General features: G+C 40.1%; 1 protein-coding gene across 1 annotated transcript in view; it reads right to left on the reverse strand.

The window, feature by feature from the left end:
- SLC9A1 (solute carrier family 9 member A1) overlaps positions 1-21,423 on the reverse strand; it is a 106,877-nt gene that overhangs the window by 26,035 nt on the left and 59,419 nt on the right. Inside the window, exons 2-7 of the mRNA XM_068269242.1 lie at positions 19,546-20,006; positions 17,955-18,205; positions 17,469-17,686; positions 16,218-16,411; positions 11,556-11,645; positions 1,681-1,751 (exon numbers count right to left, since the gene is read on the reverse strand). Coding sequence (XP_068125343.1) covers positions 1,681-1,751; positions 11,556-11,645; positions 16,218-16,411; positions 17,469-17,686; positions 17,955-18,205; positions 19,546-20,006 — 1,285 coding nt within the window. The remainder of the gene's footprint in view (positions 1-1,680; positions 1,752-11,555; positions 11,646-16,217; positions 16,412-17,468; positions 17,687-17,954; positions 18,206-19,545; positions 20,007-21,423) is intronic.

Genomic DNA, 21,423 nt, shown 5'->3' on the forward strand with positions numbered 1-21,423 from the left:
AATACCCTTTGTTTACATCCGTACAGCGATGCGATCCCCGGCAGGGCTGTACGAGATCGGCGATCACCGGCCTCTAATTGGCCGGGGATCGCCGTCCTCTCATAGGCTGATGCCTATGACAGGCGTAACAGGACGGATTGCCGTCCTGTTCAATTCTGAGCACCGAGGGGAGGAGGGAGAAAGCCTCAGAGGCTGAAAAAAACAAAACAAAACAAAAAGAAACACTGCCACAATGATCAGACACCTCCGGCGGCATGTCCCCTTAGGGACAAAAAAAGGAGACGAGTCCGATCGCTGGGCTCCATAGCTGGGCTGTGCAGGAGGCTGGAAAGCCAGCACAGCCCAGCGCAACGCAACAAATAACAGCCTGGTCGTTAGGGGGGTTAACACTGCGGTGCGGTCGTCAAGTGGTTAAAAGGCGTATTTCTGATTTTGGCAGTTATTTTGCTTATCGCGGTTATTTTGCTTATCTTTTATACTCATATATAAGACTGCTTGTATCCTAGTTATGACATGGGTTGCTGATGTACTTATTTTCAAAATTGTTTTGATAAAACCTTATTGAAAATACAAAACTCCTAATTAATAACACTGAACTTCTCCAAGACTAGGTTACTGGTAGGCTTTACCCACTCCTGACAAATATGACTAGAAGCATATACAGTCAATTCATTAAAGTATGTAGGTACTGTATTCTTTCCCTCCTACAATGTCCTGCTCTTAAAGACACACCAAACAATAAATAAAGCAAATTCTAAAAGCAATCATTTTAGTTAGTTAACTGATCATCTTTGCATCTCCTTCTCAGCTTTTCAAAAAAAACCATTGTGTAGATCTTCTTGCCTGAAGCTGTGCATGTAGCTACTGTAAATGGGCTTAAGATCTCTACTGCGTGGCTAGTATCCTCTTAGAAGACTGAGGTTTATATAAACAACTGCGCCCATCTATGTCAGGGGTCAGGAACCTTTGTGGCTGAGAGAGCCATGAACGCTACATATTTTAAAATGTTATTCCGTGAGAGCCATAAATATGTTTCAAACTAAATACAAGTACAGTTGGAGCAGCCGTTAGTTTTGAAGGGAGCACAAGTAAGTTAGTAGTGCATGCTACAGTAGTAGCATGCCTACTTTGAACATTTTACTTGCGCTGCCACACTAAGCTGCGTTGCTTGAGCAGTGTAGCTTAGTGAATGAACCTCAACTGATTTGTCTGTGAGCCAGATGCAGCCATCAAAAGAGCCACATCTGGCTCCCGAGCCATAGGTTCCCTACACCTGATCTATGTGAGCCAGATGCAGCCATCAAAAGAGCCACATCTGGCTCCCGAGCCATAGGTTCCCTACACCTGATCTATGTGAACTACAAGACCCCTCCTCTCATTTAGACACATGGTTTGTACTGTAATGCAACAATGCTGGAAAGTTTAGTATGTCATCTACTGTTCTTCCCACTTTGGGTGTCACATGACCATACCGACTGAGGAACTAGAAGCAAGTTGTTGTGCAGTGGTAAGCACATATGACACATGAAATGGTATTCTGTCTGCTGTTTATATTTATGCATCATCCTTATGGTTATCAGAAGTTGGCTTACTCAGCTTTTGTTTTTCCTTATGTCATTCTTATCCAAGGAGTGCACTAAACTACAATTCAAGTTAAAAGAAAACCTTAATATGCCTTACTTGTCTTTCCAATGATGATGTCCGTAGTGACCACATATGTCTTCAATTCCAGTTAAAAGGTGGTCTAGGAACTATGGAAATATAAACCAATTAAAATAGTCAGGCGCTGAATTTCATGATCTCATACTAATACTGTAATTAGCGTTGTAGAAGTGATCCAGACCTGGATTTATGATAGTAACATGGATTCAGCTACCTACACACACAGATTTTTGTTCCCACACTACACTGTACACTGCTAATATTAAAGAGAACCAGAGACGAAGCAGCCTCGTGTATTTTATTACATTTATCAGTGGGAACATGACAGTAAACACCTACCCTGCTTTTAGTTTCATTCTTCTCTGCTTAATCTGACTGTTATTAGCAGTGATAAGAATCCCCGACTGAGCATTCAGTCTAGGTTTGACCTGGAATCATTATAGCTGAGTCTTCTGTGGAGTCTTTTCAAGCCTGCCCCCTCCTGGCTCAGCTTTTCTGCTTTGCATACTCAGAGCTGATGACATGGGAGGGGCTGCTCCTGCAGAAAGAAGCTCTGAAACAGACAACTGTGGCTGTGTGATCTGTGTGCACTGTGTAGCCAGTCATCATTATTATCTACTGTATGCAGATTCATTTCAATGAGAGACACTTCCTACACAGCATACCAGAATAATAAAGTTGAAAGCACACAGATGAAGGCCTGCAGCAGCAGCCCTGATTAACTATAGTTTCATAGAGCCTAGACAGCACATCCCGAACAGCTCCTGGAAGCAGAAGGGATATGAGCCGGCGGCCATATTGGATTTTTCCTGGAGCAATAATGGATAAAAAAAACACTCAAAAAAGGCACACCAGAGCGGCGAAATTATAAGGTAGAGCATTTATTCTTTACAAGCTATCGACTGATATGTTTATTTTGTGTGAATTGTTCATCTCTGGTTCCCTTTAAAGACAAGCTCTCCTCAAGTGTTTTCTTTTCAGTTTTGTCATTTTCAAGGACGCTGACTGTATTGTAATACAGTGGAACTTGGTTTACGAGCATAATTCGTTCTGAAAGCATGCTTGTATTTCAAAGCACTCTTCTATCAAAGCGAATTTCCTCATAAGAATTAATTGAAACCCAGGTGATTCGTTCCACTATCCAAAAACAGTTATAGTAAAAAAGTATAAAATAAAAATGAAAACAAGACTCATAACTAACAGAATCGTTACAGTCTGTTGGCTCACCCAACTTTTTTGTGTGACTTTAACAAGGAACTATGACAGTTGCTTTTGGCTACTTTTGAGGATTTAATGGAAATGTGCACAGTCTCTACACTCAGATTAAAGTGAACCAGAGACAAAGCACCCTCATGTATTTTACCATATATATCAGTGGGAACATTAGAGAAAACACCTACCCTACTCTCAGTTTCATTCTTCACTGCTCAGCCTGCTTATCAGCCCTGATAAAATCCCCAACTGAGCATTCAGCCTGGCTTTGCTCAGGAATCATTATAGCCAAGTCTGTCATCTCTGATGCCTTTTCAAGCCCAAGCCTGCCCCCTTCTGACTCTGCTATAATTTCTCAGCTATAATGATTCCTGAGCAGAGCCAGAATGAATGCTCAGTTGGGGATTTTATCGGGGCTGATTAGAAGCAGGCTGAACAGTGAAGAATGAAACAGAGCAGGGTAGGTGTTTTCTCTAATGTTCCCACTGATATACAGGTTCTTCTAAAAAAATTAGCATACTGTGCTAAAGTTCATTATTTCCTGTAATGTACTGATAAACATTAGACTTTCATATATTTTAGATTCATTATACACAACTGAAGTAGTTTAAGCCTTTTATTGTTTTAATATTGATGATTTTGGCATACAGCTCATGAAAACCCAAAATTCGTATCTAAAAAAATTAGCAAATTTCATCCGACCAATAAAAGAAGTGTTTTTAAAACAAAAAAAGTCAACCTTCAAATAATTATGTTCAGTTATGCACTCAATGCTTGGTCGGGAATCCTTTTGCAGAAATTACTGCTTCAATGCGGCGTGGCATGGAGGCAATCAGCCTTTGGCACTGCTCAGGTGTTATGGAGGCCCAGGATGCTTCGATAGCGGCCTCAAGCTCATCCAGAGTGTTGGGTCTTGCGTCTCTCAACTTTCTCTTCACAATATCCCACAGATTCTCTATGGGTTCAGGTCAGGTGGTTAAATCAAGTTACTCTCAATGCAAGGTTTTACTGTCTAATAAGCAACTTCCTGCACCTTGAATGCAGATTCGGATACAGATCCAACCAACCACAGTGCAGTCCTTTTTTCAGGTAGAGAATATCTTCACCCCTGTTAAACTCCCAAGGCCAAAAAGCCGTGGCTGGAGTTAGATTTTGAAATTAAAGGGAGCCTAAACTGAGAAGGATATGGATTTTTCCCTTTAAAATAATACCAGTTGCCTGACTCTCCTGCTGATCCTGTGTCTCTAATACTTTTAGCCACAGCCCCTCAACAAGCTTGCAGATCAGGTGCTCTGACTGAAGTCAGACTGGATTAGCTGCATGCTTGTTTCAGGTCTGTGATCCTGCCACTACTGCAGCCAAAGGCATTAGCAGGACCGGCAGGCAACTGGTATTGTTTAAAAGGAAACATCCATATTCTTCTCAGTTTAGGTTCCCTTTAAAGGCCCCCTTTGTTAAAGTGCCTGGTACAATGCATCATATTTGGTTCTCATGTCCAAGGGTCTCCCGCTTCTGGGAAAGAATTAGTCTTCTGATAAAAAAATTAATTCCCACTCATATAACCCTTGACCCTAAAATCTTACTACTAGGCCTCAAACCAAATTCTACACTCCACGCTCAACATAAATTAATGCAATTTATAATTTCAGCAGGAAAAACTAATTTTTCTGCTAATTGGAATACACTAAATCTCTCCTACCTTTAAGTGTTCGCCAGAATACCGCAAGGCCCCTGCTACAGTGTAGTACAATGCCTGCCGAAGTATGGAGAGAAGAGCCGACTCCTGGGACACGCGAGACTGAGTGATAATAACAGGCTGCAGCTGCCGCGCACAGGAGGGAGGGATCAGAGGAACCCGGGACATTGCCGCTGTCACTGCACCCGCGATGGAGCAGGGTGAGTGACAAAAATCTACAGTCGACGTGTACACGAGGGATCGGAGGATCATCGGGGACATTGCTGCGGTCACTGCACCCACAATGGAGCAGGGTAAGTGACAAAACACTGCAGCTGACGCGCATGGAAGGGAGGGAGGGATCGGAGGTACCAAGGACATTGCCGCTGTCACTGCACCCGCGATGGAGCAGGGTGAGTGACACATCAGGCTGCAGACGCTGTGCATGGAGAGGGAGGAGGGGACCACTAGACTGCCAGGGATTCATTTTTGGGGAGGCTGTGAGGCCACATTCGAACCATTAGACGCACCAACATTTTTCCCCTCTTTTGGGGGGTAAAAAAGTGCGTCTTATGGTCTGAAAAATACGGTAAATTTCATGACGTGTGAACTTATTAATGCTATAATTAATGATCGACTACCACAATTCCAGAAGGTATGGGACCCTTGGATATCCAATGAACTCAAGGTGTGCACAAGCACAAATGGGCCTAAATCATCCCACATAATTGCCATCAAACTCTCATAGACCTTGTACTGTGTATATTCACAGGTTTATATGCATTATCGTAACAATTGTACGTGTATGTAAAAATATCCCCAAAGGTTCTTTATAACCTTCAAAGCTGGACTGTGATATATTCTCCTTCCCTTTTGTATATTTACTGTTCTTGTTGTAACACGAACATTTACTGCTTTTCTGTTCTTTTGAACGTGATTATTGTTATACTTTATCTGGCTAACTTTATGATTTCTGTAACCCATGTTGGGTGTTTACAGAACCACTGCATGTTATATTTGCTAAATTGACACGCTTGTGCCCAATAAAAGTTTTTGAAACTACAATTATAGGAATCAACCTTAAATAACGATTTTAGGTGCAGTGCAACATTTCAAAAGTGAGTGAGCCCAGTTATTGAATGTAAAATAAAAGCATAATGCCTAACGGAAATTCTAAAAACACCCTCCTAGTGCAAGCAGCATGGTGAATAGTAAAAATGCTTTGCATAAAGGTTAATTTGAAGATAAACTTCTGGTTGGTCTTTAGCTCTGCTGGATTGAGCTCACAACTTCCTGACAGCTGAAGTGCATTGCTTGGTGCTCAATTTAAATAAGCGTAAAAATAGCATTTTCCCATTTTCATTGCTTGATACAATTTTACAACAGCTGTTCAGAAGACAGACATTTAGCTATTTCAGAAAGACAAAGCACAGGTTTGTTCATAGATGCCAGTCTGCAGTCATGTCTGAATAGGCTCACAGAATTCCTGAATTATTCACACACCGGTAATCTTCACAAAGTGTGTCTGCAATCCATCAGTAAACTTTCAGCACATAATTTACCTCCATAAGTGATGGTTACATTAAATAAGCTTAAAAAGTTACAAAATGTCCCTAGACTCATAAGTGCTTTGCTGAAAACCAAGTCAGTCTAAAAAGTGGTCATATGACTACAGTTTTAATGTTCTTATTTCAAATAATGCCATCTAGGACAAGCAACTGCATCCAGACAGTAAGCAACCCCTGCATGTTTTTCAGGTTGGGAGTGAGGTGGGGTTTTCAGGTTGCCAAATACTGTCAATCAACACACTAAAGGTGGCCACACACCATACATTTTTTATATTTCTTTTCATTTCAAGGAGTACAATCAATTGTTGTGATTATAACATTTTAAAAAAATCTAGCCAATGTATCATAGACATGTATGAAAAAACCCTGATTGAAAACGCTGAAAAAATTGCTTGGGGATATAAATCCCAAACAGACAATCTATCCTACACTGTTCATTTTTTTTTTTTTTTTTAAATATAAATATTGATTAGAGAATTTAGCCACTCCTGATTGCCTTATATTAACCACTTCATCCACCACTACAGTATATCTACTTCCTCTGTGACTTCATCTAAGCCACGAGTCAGTAGATATAAGTCTTGTAGCAGAAGTAGTGATGTGCAGGATTGGGCTTGCTCCTGTGCATATTTTTGGCACTATCTGATGCAGCACTAATTGGTGAACGGGAATATATGTTTCCTGAGCTAATGAGATTGATTTTTACCATTAAAAATACTTTTATTTTCTCAGTTCATAGTGAAAAATGCACTCTTTCCCTTTCTGTGCACGGTACGTAAAAACCCATATATTCAAGGGGTGAGCTTTCCAAAATCAATGCATAAAGTCATGGCCTATGTCGATGATATGCTCTTTTACTTGACCAACCCCGCATATCACCCTCCCGAATCTGATGGTTGAATTTCGCAATTATGGGCTTTTATCCAATTTATCTATTAACTACGACAAACGTGAAGCTATGGGGATACTTATCCCGAGCCCCCTTAAAGCTACGATACAAAGTAATTCTCCCATTTAAATGGCCCACTCGCTCCTTGAAATATATGGGTGTCAATCTCACTCCAAACCCAGGAGATTTAGTGACCTATAATTATACACCTATCCTGGAGAAAATTAAACAAGATTTAAAAAAAAAATGGGACAAACCCCAGTTCTCCTGGGTTGGAAGAACAAGCATTGCCAAGATGACGATCATGCTGCGTTTGCTTTATCTTCCAATTCCTTTATCCTCTGTATACCTTAAGTCGATTGCCCAGATCTTCTCTAGATATATTTGGAATGGCCTTAAACCTAGGTTAAAGTATTCAAGCCAAACAGCACCAAAAGAACTGGGTGGCATGGCTGTCCCTAATCCTAAGCTTTATTATGCTGCAGCAGTTTTAACCCGAGTCATATACTGTCGAAGACATGAAAACTGTAAACGTTGGGTGTCTATGGAAGATCAATTACTGTCTGGTCGTCTTGCAGATACCCCATGGTCAGCTCAGGTTTTACAACTGAAAGATCCTGCCACAGCAATGGTGTCCCACACTATTAAATTATTTGCTAGATATAGACAGTGACCACTTATGTCTCTCCTTGGCCCTCGCCACTCCTTCCCATCCTTGGAAATCCAGCTTTCCCACCAGTTCTCCATTCTAAAAGCTATCCTAAATGGAGAGAGGACCCACAGCTACGTACTCATCACTTACTAGCCGATGGGTATTGGGTCTGTCTACGGTCTTTGCAACAAATCCTGAAATCTTCATCTCTAGATGAATGGAGTTGAATCCAATTCAAAACATTTTCTACTATCTCAGGGCTCTAAGACTAGCTTTAATATACACCCTTCTACATTAGAACAAACCTGCCAGGGGGAGGGACAATTGAAAGGTAATGTTTCTCTGTTGTACTCTTTATTAAATGACTCGGATTCCCCTGCTGCTGTGTACAAGACTAAATGGGAACAGGATTTAGGCCTTCATTTCAGTGACAAGCAATGGAATAAGATCCTAGTGTTTTCACACAAATCATCCATTTCATCAAGAAACCAGGAAGCTGGGTACAAAATATTCATGAGATGGTATCTGACCCCTTCCCGGCTCCATGCCATGTTCCCTGGCACCTCTGATTTGTGTTGGAGGTATGGATTGGAACCTGGAACGTTACTGCACATCCTCTGGTCTTGTAATAAGATATCTCAATATTGGGCTGAAGTAAGGGACATTATGCATGTACTCACTGATTTTTTTTTGCCTCCTGATTCCCCTTCCTTTCTGTTGCACCACAATACCTGGTCCATCAAGAAATATAAAAAACCCTCACTAGGCACCTGGTCAACGAGGCCAGGGCCCTGGTTGCTAGGAATTAGAAGTCTACAACCTCTCCCTCGATCAGGGATTGGCTTCGGGAAGTAGACTGGGTCAGATCAATGGAAGATCTCACAGCGACTATCCAGGGTAGACATGAACAGTTTTGGAGGACCTGGTTCGGCTGGTTTGAGTTCAAGGAAACTCCTTGTTATGAATCTCTTATGTCAGGTTAACTATCAGTGGTAGATGTTTGCTCAATGTGAAGTGTTAGGGGTACATGCCTTGCCTCCCCTGGTGAGAAGGGATCCTTTTATCCTACTACTTTCGCGGTGGTTCCCCCGGCCCCTCCTGGGCGCACTCCGAGGCCCTGCTCGTCTTCTTCAAAACTTTCTTCTTTTTACTACATTCTCTCCTCTCTTTTGTCTGGTTCATCTTTGTTTGTCTTATTGGTTAGGTCTGAATTATAGTATTGCACTATCAACAGGTTTCATGTTATTATAATTGACAAAATGAGCAGTACGGGATAGCTATTACGAAGTCACATGAGTTCTCTCTTACTGGTAAACATTTATTATGGGGCGCCCTGGTGTATGTTCCCAGGGCTGCCTAGCAACTGTTCATGGCACCTCTTAACAGAATTATTATTTAGATTTGGGAGTAACTTAAATGATAGGGCTGTGACTTACAAATTCCCCTCAGCTTGTCTTATCCCATCATAGTACTGCCAGTATATCCTCTGTGCCCAGGTAATAGAAGGTCGCACTGGTTAGCGACCAATACTTGCGTCTGTGACAATCACCAGGACTGGGTACAAGTTTCTCTATGTATGTCATTTATCATTTGGTCTAATACGTAATTTTGATAATACACCCGGTTGTATACATAGCCTACTGATCAATGCTTATGTTGTCTGTCTTTTATGGTTTCATCTTGTTAAAAACCTTTTTACAAATAAAAGAATCTTTAAAAAAAATACACTCTGTAGCATTATTTCAGAATCAAATATCTTCACCATAAATAGTGACAGGAACATAATCTAAGTTTTGTGATAAGCGGTAAGAATAGCCAAATAAAATGTGTGTGTTTTTATCTACAGTAGCACTTTTTATTTTTAAACTGGAATTAGTAAAACTGACAAATAATGTGTTTTTTCTATTTTTTCCTCGTTTTCCCAATAAAACTCAGAAAAAATTGTTTGAGGGAAAAATTGGCATACAATAAATGCCTACTTTGTCTTGGAAAAAAAACTATAAATATATATATATATATGTATATATATATATATATATATATATATATATATATATATATATATATATATATATATATTTATTTCATTTCTGTGTCATAAGTCAGGATAAAGTTATTTCTGATTAAATAAGAACATAGCTAAACTGTCAAAACTGCTCTGGTCCATAAGTGGGAAACAAGGTCTGGATGTGAAGTGGTAAAAAAAAAAGAAAGAAAGAAAAAGAGGAAATTCGATCAGATTTCTCACTTGGTCAAAAAAATAAAAATAAAACCCTTTCAATTTTTTGCAATGCCATAAAATAATTTTTTTTTATTGTATCATATGTGGCTGCACTGCGTTGAATTCCTAAGCTCTCGTCCAAAAAGGCCCACCCGCTAATCCCCAGATAACCAGCAACCATTATGTTTTGCAATTTATCAGCAGTAAATCTGACAGTATTGTACTAAATGTAGTAGCAGCCATTTAGTTGCTAGAGTCAGAAGTATGGGAAGTATGATACAATTATTATATACAACTTTATAAAAGACAAAACAATGCCAGGTGTACATTTTAATGTTTTAGGTTTTGTTTCTGTCTGGACTTTAGTTTTAATATAAGAACACTGCCAGGATGTTATTACAAAAGCAATAACACATTGAGCAATGTATTACAAGATTACCAGATCCTTCTCTGTATAAAAAAAGGAAGCATTCAGCATGACAAGCCATGTGTTCCTTATTTTGAAAGCATTCTTTGTGTGCCAATTTTTTTTATCTAAATGCAGTCCGATTGCTAAGCTTTTATGCTGGGGATACACGGGTCGACCCGGCGGCTCGATTAGCCGGCGGACGACTCCCGTCGCGTCCCCGCCGCCGTCCGGATCGATTCCCGTTCGTCCCCGCAGGCGCTTCCTTATCTTCCGCTCAACTCCCCGCTATTGTCCGCCCGCGGGGATCGAACGGGGTATCGATCCGGCGGGTCATCGGACCTGTTGGAAATTATCAGCTGGGAGCATCAGCGGCTCGATACAAGGTACAGAAACGTACCGTGTATCCCCAGCATTAGATAGTATTTGCAGATCTCTGCTTGTAGAATAGCTTGAAAATGAACTAAAATGCCAGGCTCCATCTGTAGCATCCTAAAGGTGCGTACACACGCCTACTGTCGGCAGAATGTCCGCCCAGTGGGAGGGTCTGACGGACCCGTCGTTTGTGAAAATATGGTGTGTGTACGCGCCTTTATATATACTGCTTTATCTCGCTCTCTTTCTGATCAAATCGAGCTTTATTGGCATGACCAAGATACACACAGACATTGCCAACGAAAGGAGAAATGGGGGACATGAAAGGGACCGAGCCCTAGGGTATGGGGGTAGGATGGAGGTAGAATAGGCAAGTAGCAGTCTGGACATTTTTAGGTTTAGAGTTCATTTATGCTCCTTCTCAATCTTTCTATCTACACACACACACACACTTTATTTTTAAAAATGTTATCCTCAGCACCTGTAGCAAGTGTCATATAATTACGTAGCTTCCTTGTTGACTTTAGTGGAAAAGCTGAATTATAGCAAATACCTTATGTTTTAGGAAGGCAAACCCCACTAAGCATTGCTTTTTAGTAGGCAGGCTTATATGTCTCTTTTAGTCCCCTATACTTTCCTAGTGGTTTTGGGTTACCCCGAGCTGCTTAGGTACTCCGTTGACTTCAGTGGAATAAAGAATAGTTTCCACTGCCTGGAGAAGGATTTTTATGTATTGCTGGCAAACACAGCAAGCTATTGGAAATGGGCCACACAGCTTATAACATTTTACAAGATCCTCATATTTTACTATTACTCGAATAGTAGGCAGTATATATACGGTAAGCCCTAAGGCATGTCATCATAATATGTATCAAAAGCATTTGGACTGCATTACCTGTGTGTGTATTTCTTCATTTATTGACCGCTTTGTTTCTTGCTTCTTCTTTACAGCTAAAAGTTCCACTAGTGGGCGAATAGTCATTCCCTGTAGGTGACAGAAGACAACATTAAGGCATATAAAAAAAAAAAAGAGCAAATTAATATAACAAATACACCTTCTACTGCTCAATCCCCACTCTAACACCCGATCCAAATAAAACTGATCACCAAAATCAGGCAGCTAGAAGATAGAGATGTATGACCGATCCTTTTCCATGTAGTAGAACTCAATCATGCAAACTGTCCATACACTTCAATACTCATTTTGTGTGACCGGATGCAGCCAAGCAGCAATGGGTTTTATTATAAAATGTACGATGGCCTTAGGCCAAGAATTGTATATACAATATTCGGTAATGTACAACATTGTGAGGCAAAGTATAAAACAGCAATTTATTGTCACTTTATAGATGAGACAATCCATGCATTTTACTGCCCTTTCCCATGTAAACACTCTTTCCACCTTTATTAACAGTACAGTGCAAACATTTCTTGTTACTACTGAGACTCTGGGACTGGGCAATTTATGCAACCCTGTACTGCCACATTATGAATGCTGACATCGTTTTTGTTTTGTTTTTTTTAAAAAAAGGGTTGAACCCCATGAACAGAAAATAGTATTACATGAATTTAACAGCACAAATTAAAATTAAACTACCATATATACTCGGCTATAAGTCGAGAAATTTAGGACTGACTCACAGTATAAAAGTGTGTGTGTACTTATACTTAAGCAGTCCTAAATTTAACAATTTATGGCCGATGAGAGGGCAGCCTTTCACTCTCCCCCTCCCTGCAGTGCACTAGAGGCCAGGGACATTAATCCTCCCACCCACCATCACCCAAAGGGTGTCCGCCTCTCTCTATCTTCCCCCTGTGTGCAATGAAATGATGTGTAATCTTCGTGTGAACGAGGCTATAGGCCTTGCTTGCTGTAGGCAATGCAGGCGGCTGCCGCAGCATAGGGCACTACTTTGTTCAGAGATTTTCCCCAATGTGGTTGCAGTACCTTTAATTTGTAATCAATAGGCTTACAATCGCAAGCTCATAGCAATGGAACCCTCAGAAAAATGCAGTCTTTGCACTTTATGACATCCTTGCAGATTGCTTCATCACTCATCAAAAATACGGCCATAATTGCGCAGGTAGAAATGAGGCCTTAGGAAAGTGAAAACCCACTAGTAAAGAAGGTCTCAGAGTGCTCGACACACACACACTCGCTCTCACACTCTCTCTCTCTCTCTCTCAGACTGTCAACATTAAATGGAGTCAGATGGAGGCAGGTGACTAAATCTACATGGTCTGATTTAAGGAGGGTTGCCTGTGAGAAAACATGGTTTTCTCACATGTGTGCACCAGTGTAAATGGACCCTACATTTTTCATCGCTTCCCTCTTTTTTTGTTTCAAATACCACAAGGATTTCTATTAAAAGCCACTTAAGTCTCTTCTTTCCTTGAAGAATGCATGCATGCACGCCCAAAGGATAGAACTATAAATGGCATCAAGTTTAAATTGCTTTGAACTGCAGAGAATTTGTCTTTTACTTCACAGCACTTGAGGAAACTGGCTTCACTCACATGATCTTGTGGTTGCACACCCTTATTCTCATGATACATTCTTCAAATCTCTGCTGAGTTCAAACAGCATTATTCATTTTCAAATGAAGTATGACATTTTCCTAATTCTTAGCAACAAACTGTATTACATATTTTATACACACAAATATGCTAATGCTTTCAATGTCAAAGATTTGCTGTTTTGGGGTCACAAATGAGAAACAGCCATGGCTACAACTATCCTTTATTAAACCCGACTTTGGTTTTTGACGTTTGGCTTACACAAGAAAAGCATCACCTGTTTGAAGGACTACTCTCTTGAACTACAAACAGACATTCCATTTTCTTCACTCAAAACCACTGTGGGTACAGATGCCCCCTGACATTTGTGGTAAAACACCAAGTTGGGCAATGCTTGGTCCAAACAAACGGTATTAAAGTTGGCGCACACAAACTAGCAACGCCACTCAAATGACATTTCCTGGCAAAAAGAAACAAGTAGTTAAAACGATGTTGATCACACACTGATGTGGATCACCATAATGTATCCACCAGTTGGATCAGCCAGAATATGTGATATCGGTCACTCAATGTTTATTGCCTTTAGCCACATTGAGTCTGTCATTTGTCGGACATTTCAAGAGACTTTTATAGAAAACTTTTGTACAAGGCTTTATTGTAGTTCCTGCTGCAGCTCATATACACAATAACATCCTAGATAGACCAGCTGTGGTGGTTTTGGGAAAGAGAGTTTGCCATGCCATAGGACGGAACAGCCTGCACAGCACAGATCTGAGCAGTGTAGCTCTACAACAGTGGTTAGTAAAAACTCCAACAATCAGGAGCAATGCTTTTGGGTAACAAAACTGTATGTAGCATTAGAACTGGTTACAGCACTGCATAGCGAACAAACATTTAAACTAAATATTTGCTCTAGTATTCTGGGTGCATTGGTAAATTCTAAGACACAGAAAAATCTGCTACAAGTAGGGCACTCTTGACTGATCTCACACACAGACAAAAACTGCTAAGCTATGTAGTAAATTTCATTATGTCAACATTCCTGAAACATTTTTTTTTAATACAATACATACAACAAACCTTGTTACTAACAGCATGTAGTCCAATAAGCAATGTTTGTTACCTAGCATTAGAAGTACAAAATAAAGCCACTATCTGTATGTGCAGGGCTGGGCTGAAACCGATGCATGTAAACATCCACAAATCTATTATTACAGCTCACCATATGAACATCTTCATGCAACTCACAAGAATCAGTTTCTGCACAATCTGCCCCAATACATCTTTTTCTCATATCAAAATATAACTAAAGATTCCTGAACTAGATTGTTGTATGGTCAGTCTGCATAATATGCAACCTTACCACCTAAGCAGTACCTTCTACTGCCACTATTGCTCCTCTACTGAGCCCTGGCAGGTTTCCAAATGTGACTGGAAATCAGATTGCAGCCATGACCACAAAGTTCATCTTTCCACTATATCTGACTGCTGTATAGTTTCTGTACCAGTGCAGAGGCTAATATGACAGTCATTGGATCTCTTGTAAAGAACTGCACTGAGGGGTATAAAAAGTCATCTGTACCAATGTACCATCCAAACATATTTGATGAATCTGAGGCTCAAAAGAGCCTTACTAGTGACAGCACTGATGGGATGGCAAGCCTTGGCAGAGAACCTAGCACATGTATGGAAGCCCTCCCATCCACCTGAAGATATGGCATGCTGGGACTTTAGTGACATTCGAGCGACCCCCTATAACACTGTTCTCCTACTAACACTGTCTGCAGCCTAGCGACATGTCTGCACAGCCTCTGCCCCGAACTCTAGCACCTAAGGGACTGAGTCTCAAACCCTGGAGGGCGACAGTCCTTGTATGTGTGTACAAGACTAGTAAAGTGTACAACAATCCAATTGTCATAAAAAAAATTGTATGATGTTTAAAATGCAATAGTAGCTACAACTGACTAAAGATTTTCTCTAGTCCAGTCATTTTAGCACCAAAATTGCAGAATACTACTTGACAAACTTGATAGATAAGTATCTGTGTACTCCTCAATATTAAAGATCAACAAATATGTCCCAAAGTACATTATTGCACTTCACAGGACTCAACACAAACTTCAACCCATTTATAAAAGATATAGTTCTACTGTTCTCATTACAAAGCTGTAAGGTAGGATTCTCCCATCGATTAGTCTGTGTATATCACGCAAAGTAATCGAGGACAGTCACAAAAAGCAGCTGAGGATTTTGCCTGGCATGCAACACATGGTGAGTAGAAGTCAGCATTACTGAACTCTATATCAGTATATGCGTGCATGCAAATTTTTAAGTAATGTATGTAAGTTTATAAGTAGTAGGGAGACAGTCCTTTATGGTATATTAGTGTATTCATGTGTTAGTGTGCATATCATGCATATGCTCAAGGGAGAAGTATATGGGGAGGATAGACAATGACATAAGGACAATGACAAAGGTCAGAGTATGTTATGGGTGTAGAGGCAACGTCAGTGTGTATATAAGGCAAACAATTTACTTACAGTATGGTTCAAAAATTTGTTGTTGCTGCTTTCATAATGTCACCTGTATTTGTGCTCTATAATGGCTACATCTATGCAAAAGCTCTGGCCATTATCATTTTATGTGTTTATTGATATCGTTTTGTTACATATGATTGTGATGATTTTTTAAGCTTAAAAGCTGTATATATGAGTAAGTTATTACAGTGCTGGATGCAGTACTTTTACCCATTACTTTGTTGTGAACACAGTGTTGATTGTGATAGCCATCTGTGCAGTTTAGTTAAAGACAAGTATTACAATAGCATAGACTGCAGCTGCATAGTAAGTGTTCACAAAGGACATGGATAGATATCTTTACTTGGTTCACATGGTCTTATGGATATGGCTGTACTGTGTGGGCAACTGGGAGTGTGGCCAAGTACATCAAATGCAGATGCAACAGTAGCAGCTAGACTGCGCTTTCAGAAAACTGCTAAATGAAACCCTCTTCAGCCTAACCAAACATTTCCTTTACCTACCTGCACAAAGACGGTGAAGAATATAACTGTAATTATTGCAGTGAGGAACATATCTCTGTTATCACTATGCAGTAAATATCCCAAGGAGAAAGCAATGGCCCCACGGAGTCCACCATATGCAATTATGAATTGGTCTTTAGGTGTCAGCTTCACTATGCGGAATCTATTTATAAACCATGTCAATGAGAGGACACCTAACAGATACAAAAAAAAAAAAAAGGAAAACAATTTCTTACAGGTAACACAAAAGTACAGTAGCCATTTAAAGACAAAGCTAATGTTTATGGACAGCTATCATGAAATGCATAAGAAAACAAAATCTTCATAACGTTTGCCTTCCTAAATCTTTATCTGAGCAAGAAAAATCTCCCAGGATGCATCACTGCTGAATAAGTAAATCATCCCCTTGTGTCCCTAAAAGCCAGACATTCAGAACTGCTGGAGTGCATAGCATATCTATAAGGCATACTAATTTCACTGTGCTACACTAATCAAACCTACATATATACAGCCATTTCAGAGTTTCAAATAAAATACTTATCCATTTACATTCATAAAGGACAGAATTTTTTTTAAACTCTTTTTACCTGCTCCTTTTCTTCTGCCGTCCAAAGGTGGGCAGGGAATATGCATTTAAAGGGGACTGCGTATTTCATATGATCGTCCATACAAAATTTGTGCACTCAAGCACATTAAGTATTAACTCTTCATCCAAACTGCTGTTGGAATTCACCCTGCTAAATTTTGAATTTATTTGGACCAAGTATACTTTTAAGAAAAAAGAAAACCATGAACTTACCCCATTAACATTTAGGTCACCAGGTCTTAAAAAAAAGGACTCAACACTGAGTGTTTAGGTGTATTTACTGAGAGGGCTTTAGTTCAGCTTTAAGGCATGCCAAGACATCCCTCATCCCAAAGTCAAACACATGTTGCTTTAAGATTTCCAGGGTTTTTTTAGTTTTGCATGAAGATGGAGCTGGATAACATGACTGGACTACCTGGTGCTTTATAGCATGCTGGATTACACGGACGAAATCAGACTTTAGACTACATCCAATTACATGGTTTTGTATTTTTTTTTAAATGCACTGGACGTGAGAGTTTTGTTTTACCTTTTCTTTATGCTAACAATGCTAAACTGAAATATTTCTAAGAATCAGCATTTAAAAACAAATACTGGGTCAGCAATTTTAATCCAATGCTAATACAAAATGTCCAAAGAACTCTGTATAAATTATAAGACCTTACCCAACACACGTGCTATCAGAGAGAAGATCAGGGTGCAGATGACGTAGGTCCAGTTCCAGGAATGAGGGCCAGCCACAGTGGAAACCCCAAGAAAGATGAAAATTAAAGTCTCACTGACGCTGCTCCACATCTTTAGGAAATATTTGATGGTAGTATGGGATTTATGAGAAATATTAGCCTCAACATAAGGTCGCATTACCACCCCTGAAGCAATCAGCCTGAAAAGTGTAAAGAACACAGAAAACTGAGACTTAAAATTTTCAGCAAACCAAAATGGGTCAACAGAAAATCACTAACTGTGACATTATGTAATGTTTACAAGGAACAATCGGTGAAAGCAAGAGAAAAAAAACAAAAAAAAAAAAAAAAAACACTTAAGACAACATGGTGTATGCACATAAAAAAAAAACTCAGTGAAGAGCTATATACACCAGCTGATAAGAATAAATGTAAATATTATATGGTATAAATTAAAAAATAACTCACGCCATAATTCCTGAGAGATGGAAGAGCTCAGCAGACATATATGCCATGTAACTATATAGGAATACAAACAGGGGCTCAATAACACGGATGTGCGATGTGAAGCGGGATGTGAAGGCTGCGATGATCCCATATACCACGCCAACAAACACTCCTCCCAGGGCGACTATAAAGAAACTCAGGAATCCTAGAGCGATATCACGGAAAGCGACTTGATCCAAGGCTGAAAACTCTTCAAACAAGTGGTACAAAACCTAGGTAGAAAAATAAAAGTGATCGCATACAAGACAGAAAAAAAAAGGGATCTTAAAGGGATAAATCGAATATAATGTGGATAAGAATAATACAGAGATGTCAAGCAGACCAAGCATCTGAACACAATCAGTTTCTGGACCCAATTTCAAAAAACATACAGTGTTCCCCAACTTGTACCGAGGTACAGAGTTAGCAAGGATAGAGAAGACTGGAAAGAAATGTTTCTCAAGGATTCACCATAATTTTGCTGCTCCCCATCCTCTGCTTGCACCTTGCTAAACAGAACATTTTTAAGTGCGTTTTATGGAAAGCCCAAAATTCTGAAAAAACACAACATAGTTATCCACAAATCTACTACACAATCCTCTCTGGGGGCTCTTCTGTTTAGCTTTTATAAGAGATACAGCATATGCCATAAACTCCATTGAAGCATAGTGAAAATTCCCACTTGCTTTAAGTAGGTGTAAATTACGTATTACAAACAATGCAGACTGAAGGTGCAGAAACTTGCAGTGCCAGCTGTTTTTTCGGAAGTTTTTTTTTTAATTTTATTTTAGCTACAGTAACAAACGTATCTCACCGGGCGGAGGGTTAGGAGGTTGGCAGTAAGGGAGGGAAAATTAACACAGAGTTGAGTTTTTTTCATATTGCATTTTTCCTAACTCTGATAGTCAACCCTAAAAACAGAATAGGTAAACCAAAGGAGTGCAGTTTCACTGTCCTTGCAAGTGTAATATTAGTGACCAGTGTGTCTGCCAGCAGTGCAGGCCCTGTCTCCATGCTCAGTGTGACTGTTGAAAGTGCAGCCCCCCCCCCTGTAACCTTAGGAAACTGTCATATCTGGCCACATTTGGAGACGGGGAAGTGTTTATCTGCATCCCTTCCCAACATTTAGGCTGGGGAAAAAAATGTCCCTTCATGCCCCCGAAGTTGAAGAGCACTGGTTTATATACCTTCCAATTTAAAAGGGAATTGTCTGACCAGCTACAATGACTAAACACCTTTTAGTTTGTACCATTGTACAAAGAATAAAGCAATAGGGATGATTAGTGAGAGGCAAATAATTTCCAGTTGATGCAGGATTATGCACATCCTGTATGCAAATTCAACTAATTTAAAAATGGGCCAATCGAAACCCACCAAGGTGGAATTTGATTTCGTCCACTTTCAATTTGCATACATTTGTACACCTAATTTGCATAACCCTGCATCAACTCTGAATTCTTTGCATCTTATTGACCAGGATGATCTTTTTAGGCATTCATAAGCATCAACATCAACTGAAATAATTTACTGCTAAGATTTAAGCTTAAGTGGTACGTTACAGCAAAGTACTTACCACAGTAACTGCATCATTAAGCAAGGATTCTCCAAATACCAGGATGTGGAGAAGCTCATTGATATGGATTTCTTCAAAAACAGCCAACACAGCCACTGGGTCCACAGCGGAGATGATACTGCCGAACAGCAGGTTATCCAGAAGGCCTACTTTAATAAGGGCTGATCCACTTATTTGGCAAACGGCAAACAGCAGTGAACCTATGAAAAATGCATTCCAGAGGGTGCCCACTACTGCAAATATCAGAATAGTGCCCAAGTTTTCAGTGAAAGGACGCAGAGGAAGGAAGTATCCAGCATCCAGGATAATAGGGGGCAGAAGATACAAAAAGAAGACTTTGGATTCTAAAACAGGTGGTGTTTCACCGACTGCCTTAATAAGACCACCCACCAGAAGTCCCACAACAATAAGCAAACAGCTCTCCGGAACCACATTGGACACAGTAGGAATCACATGGAATCCTGGGGGGGGGAAAAAAAAAAGGCAAAAATATGACATGATTAACATTTGCTAGTAAGGTTTCCACATGTATAAAAGAAAAAAAATACAAACTATTAATGTATGCATAAAATCACAGATTTTCCAAAAAATGTTTATGACAGTCAAATACTAAACCTAAGAAAACTGAGCACTTTACTAGAAAGTAATGTACAATCTGTATGATCTGATCTCAGAGCTCTAGTTTGTAAAACATGGATTCTTCTTATAAGGGCTCAAACCCACTAGAAGCCAGCGCTGTGGAGTCGGTACAAAAATCTTCCGACTCCTCAGTTTATGAAAACACGACTCCGACTCCGGGTACCCAAAATGGCTCTGACTCCGACTCCTTAGTCTTATGCTGGATCCACACGGTGTGTTCGCGCACTCGATTTCCCGCTCGATTCGTTTATTTCCAACATGTTCGATTTGGATTTCGATGGATCGTTAGGTCGATTTGTACAAATCATATACACAGTCACAATCAGATATGTATATCTGACTTTAAAAATTCGGGGACTGCTTTATTGAAGCAGCACAAGTAACTAATTTTGATTGGTTTATTTCATTTTTGTGGACTGAGCACAGCTATTACTGTATATATACATTATTTTTAATGACTATTATCTGAGAAATAGAACATTTTATCATATTTTCTATTTTAATTACAGTTACAAATTCATTAGGAGTAGGAGTCGGTGCATTTTTTCCCGACTCCAGGCACCCAAAATTGCTCTGACTCCACGACTCCGACTCCACAGCCCTGCTGCTAGAAGCCTTTTCTAAGCGCTAGGGATTTGAAAAAGCTCTTGCTAATGCAATGCTATGGGGGATTTTTATAAAATCACATCGCTCAGGTGGGTTTACATCCATAGCATTACATTAGCGAGAGCTTTTCAAATCACAAAGCACTCCTAGTGGGTTTCAGGCCTTAGGATTTCAAAGTGGTTTAGTGTTTCACCTGCTGCCTGCAGTTGTGAAGTATAACATTTTCATAGCTGATAATTCATGCCAACTTTTACAATATATACCGTATTTTTCGCCGTATAAGACGCTCCGGAATATAAGACGCACCCAGGTTTAAAGGGGAAAAACCAGGGGAAAAAAAAAATATTTACTAAACCTGGTGCGTACATGTTCCAGGAGCGTCCTGTAGTTTGTTCTCCCCCAAAAGGTGTCGCCTGTCCCCCGATGTGTCCTTCTGTCCCCCCATGTGTCCTTCTGTCCCCCCATGTGTCATTCCGTTCCCCCCAGGAGTGCCCACTTTTTCCCAGGTGTCCCGTTCTGTTCCCCCAGGTGTCCTCCTGTTCCTCCCAGGAGTCCCCACTCTGTTTGCAGGTGTCCTTCTGTTCCCCCCAGGAGTCCCCACTCTGTTCCCAGGTGTCCTTCTGTTCCCCCCAG

Source organism: Hyperolius riggenbachi, chromosome 2 (assembly GCF_040937935.1).
Source record: "Hyperolius riggenbachi isolate aHypRig1 chromosome 2, aHypRig1.pri, whole genome shotgun sequence".
NCBI lineage: Eukaryota > Metazoa > Chordata > Amphibia > Anura > Hyperoliidae > Hyperolius > Hyperolius riggenbachi.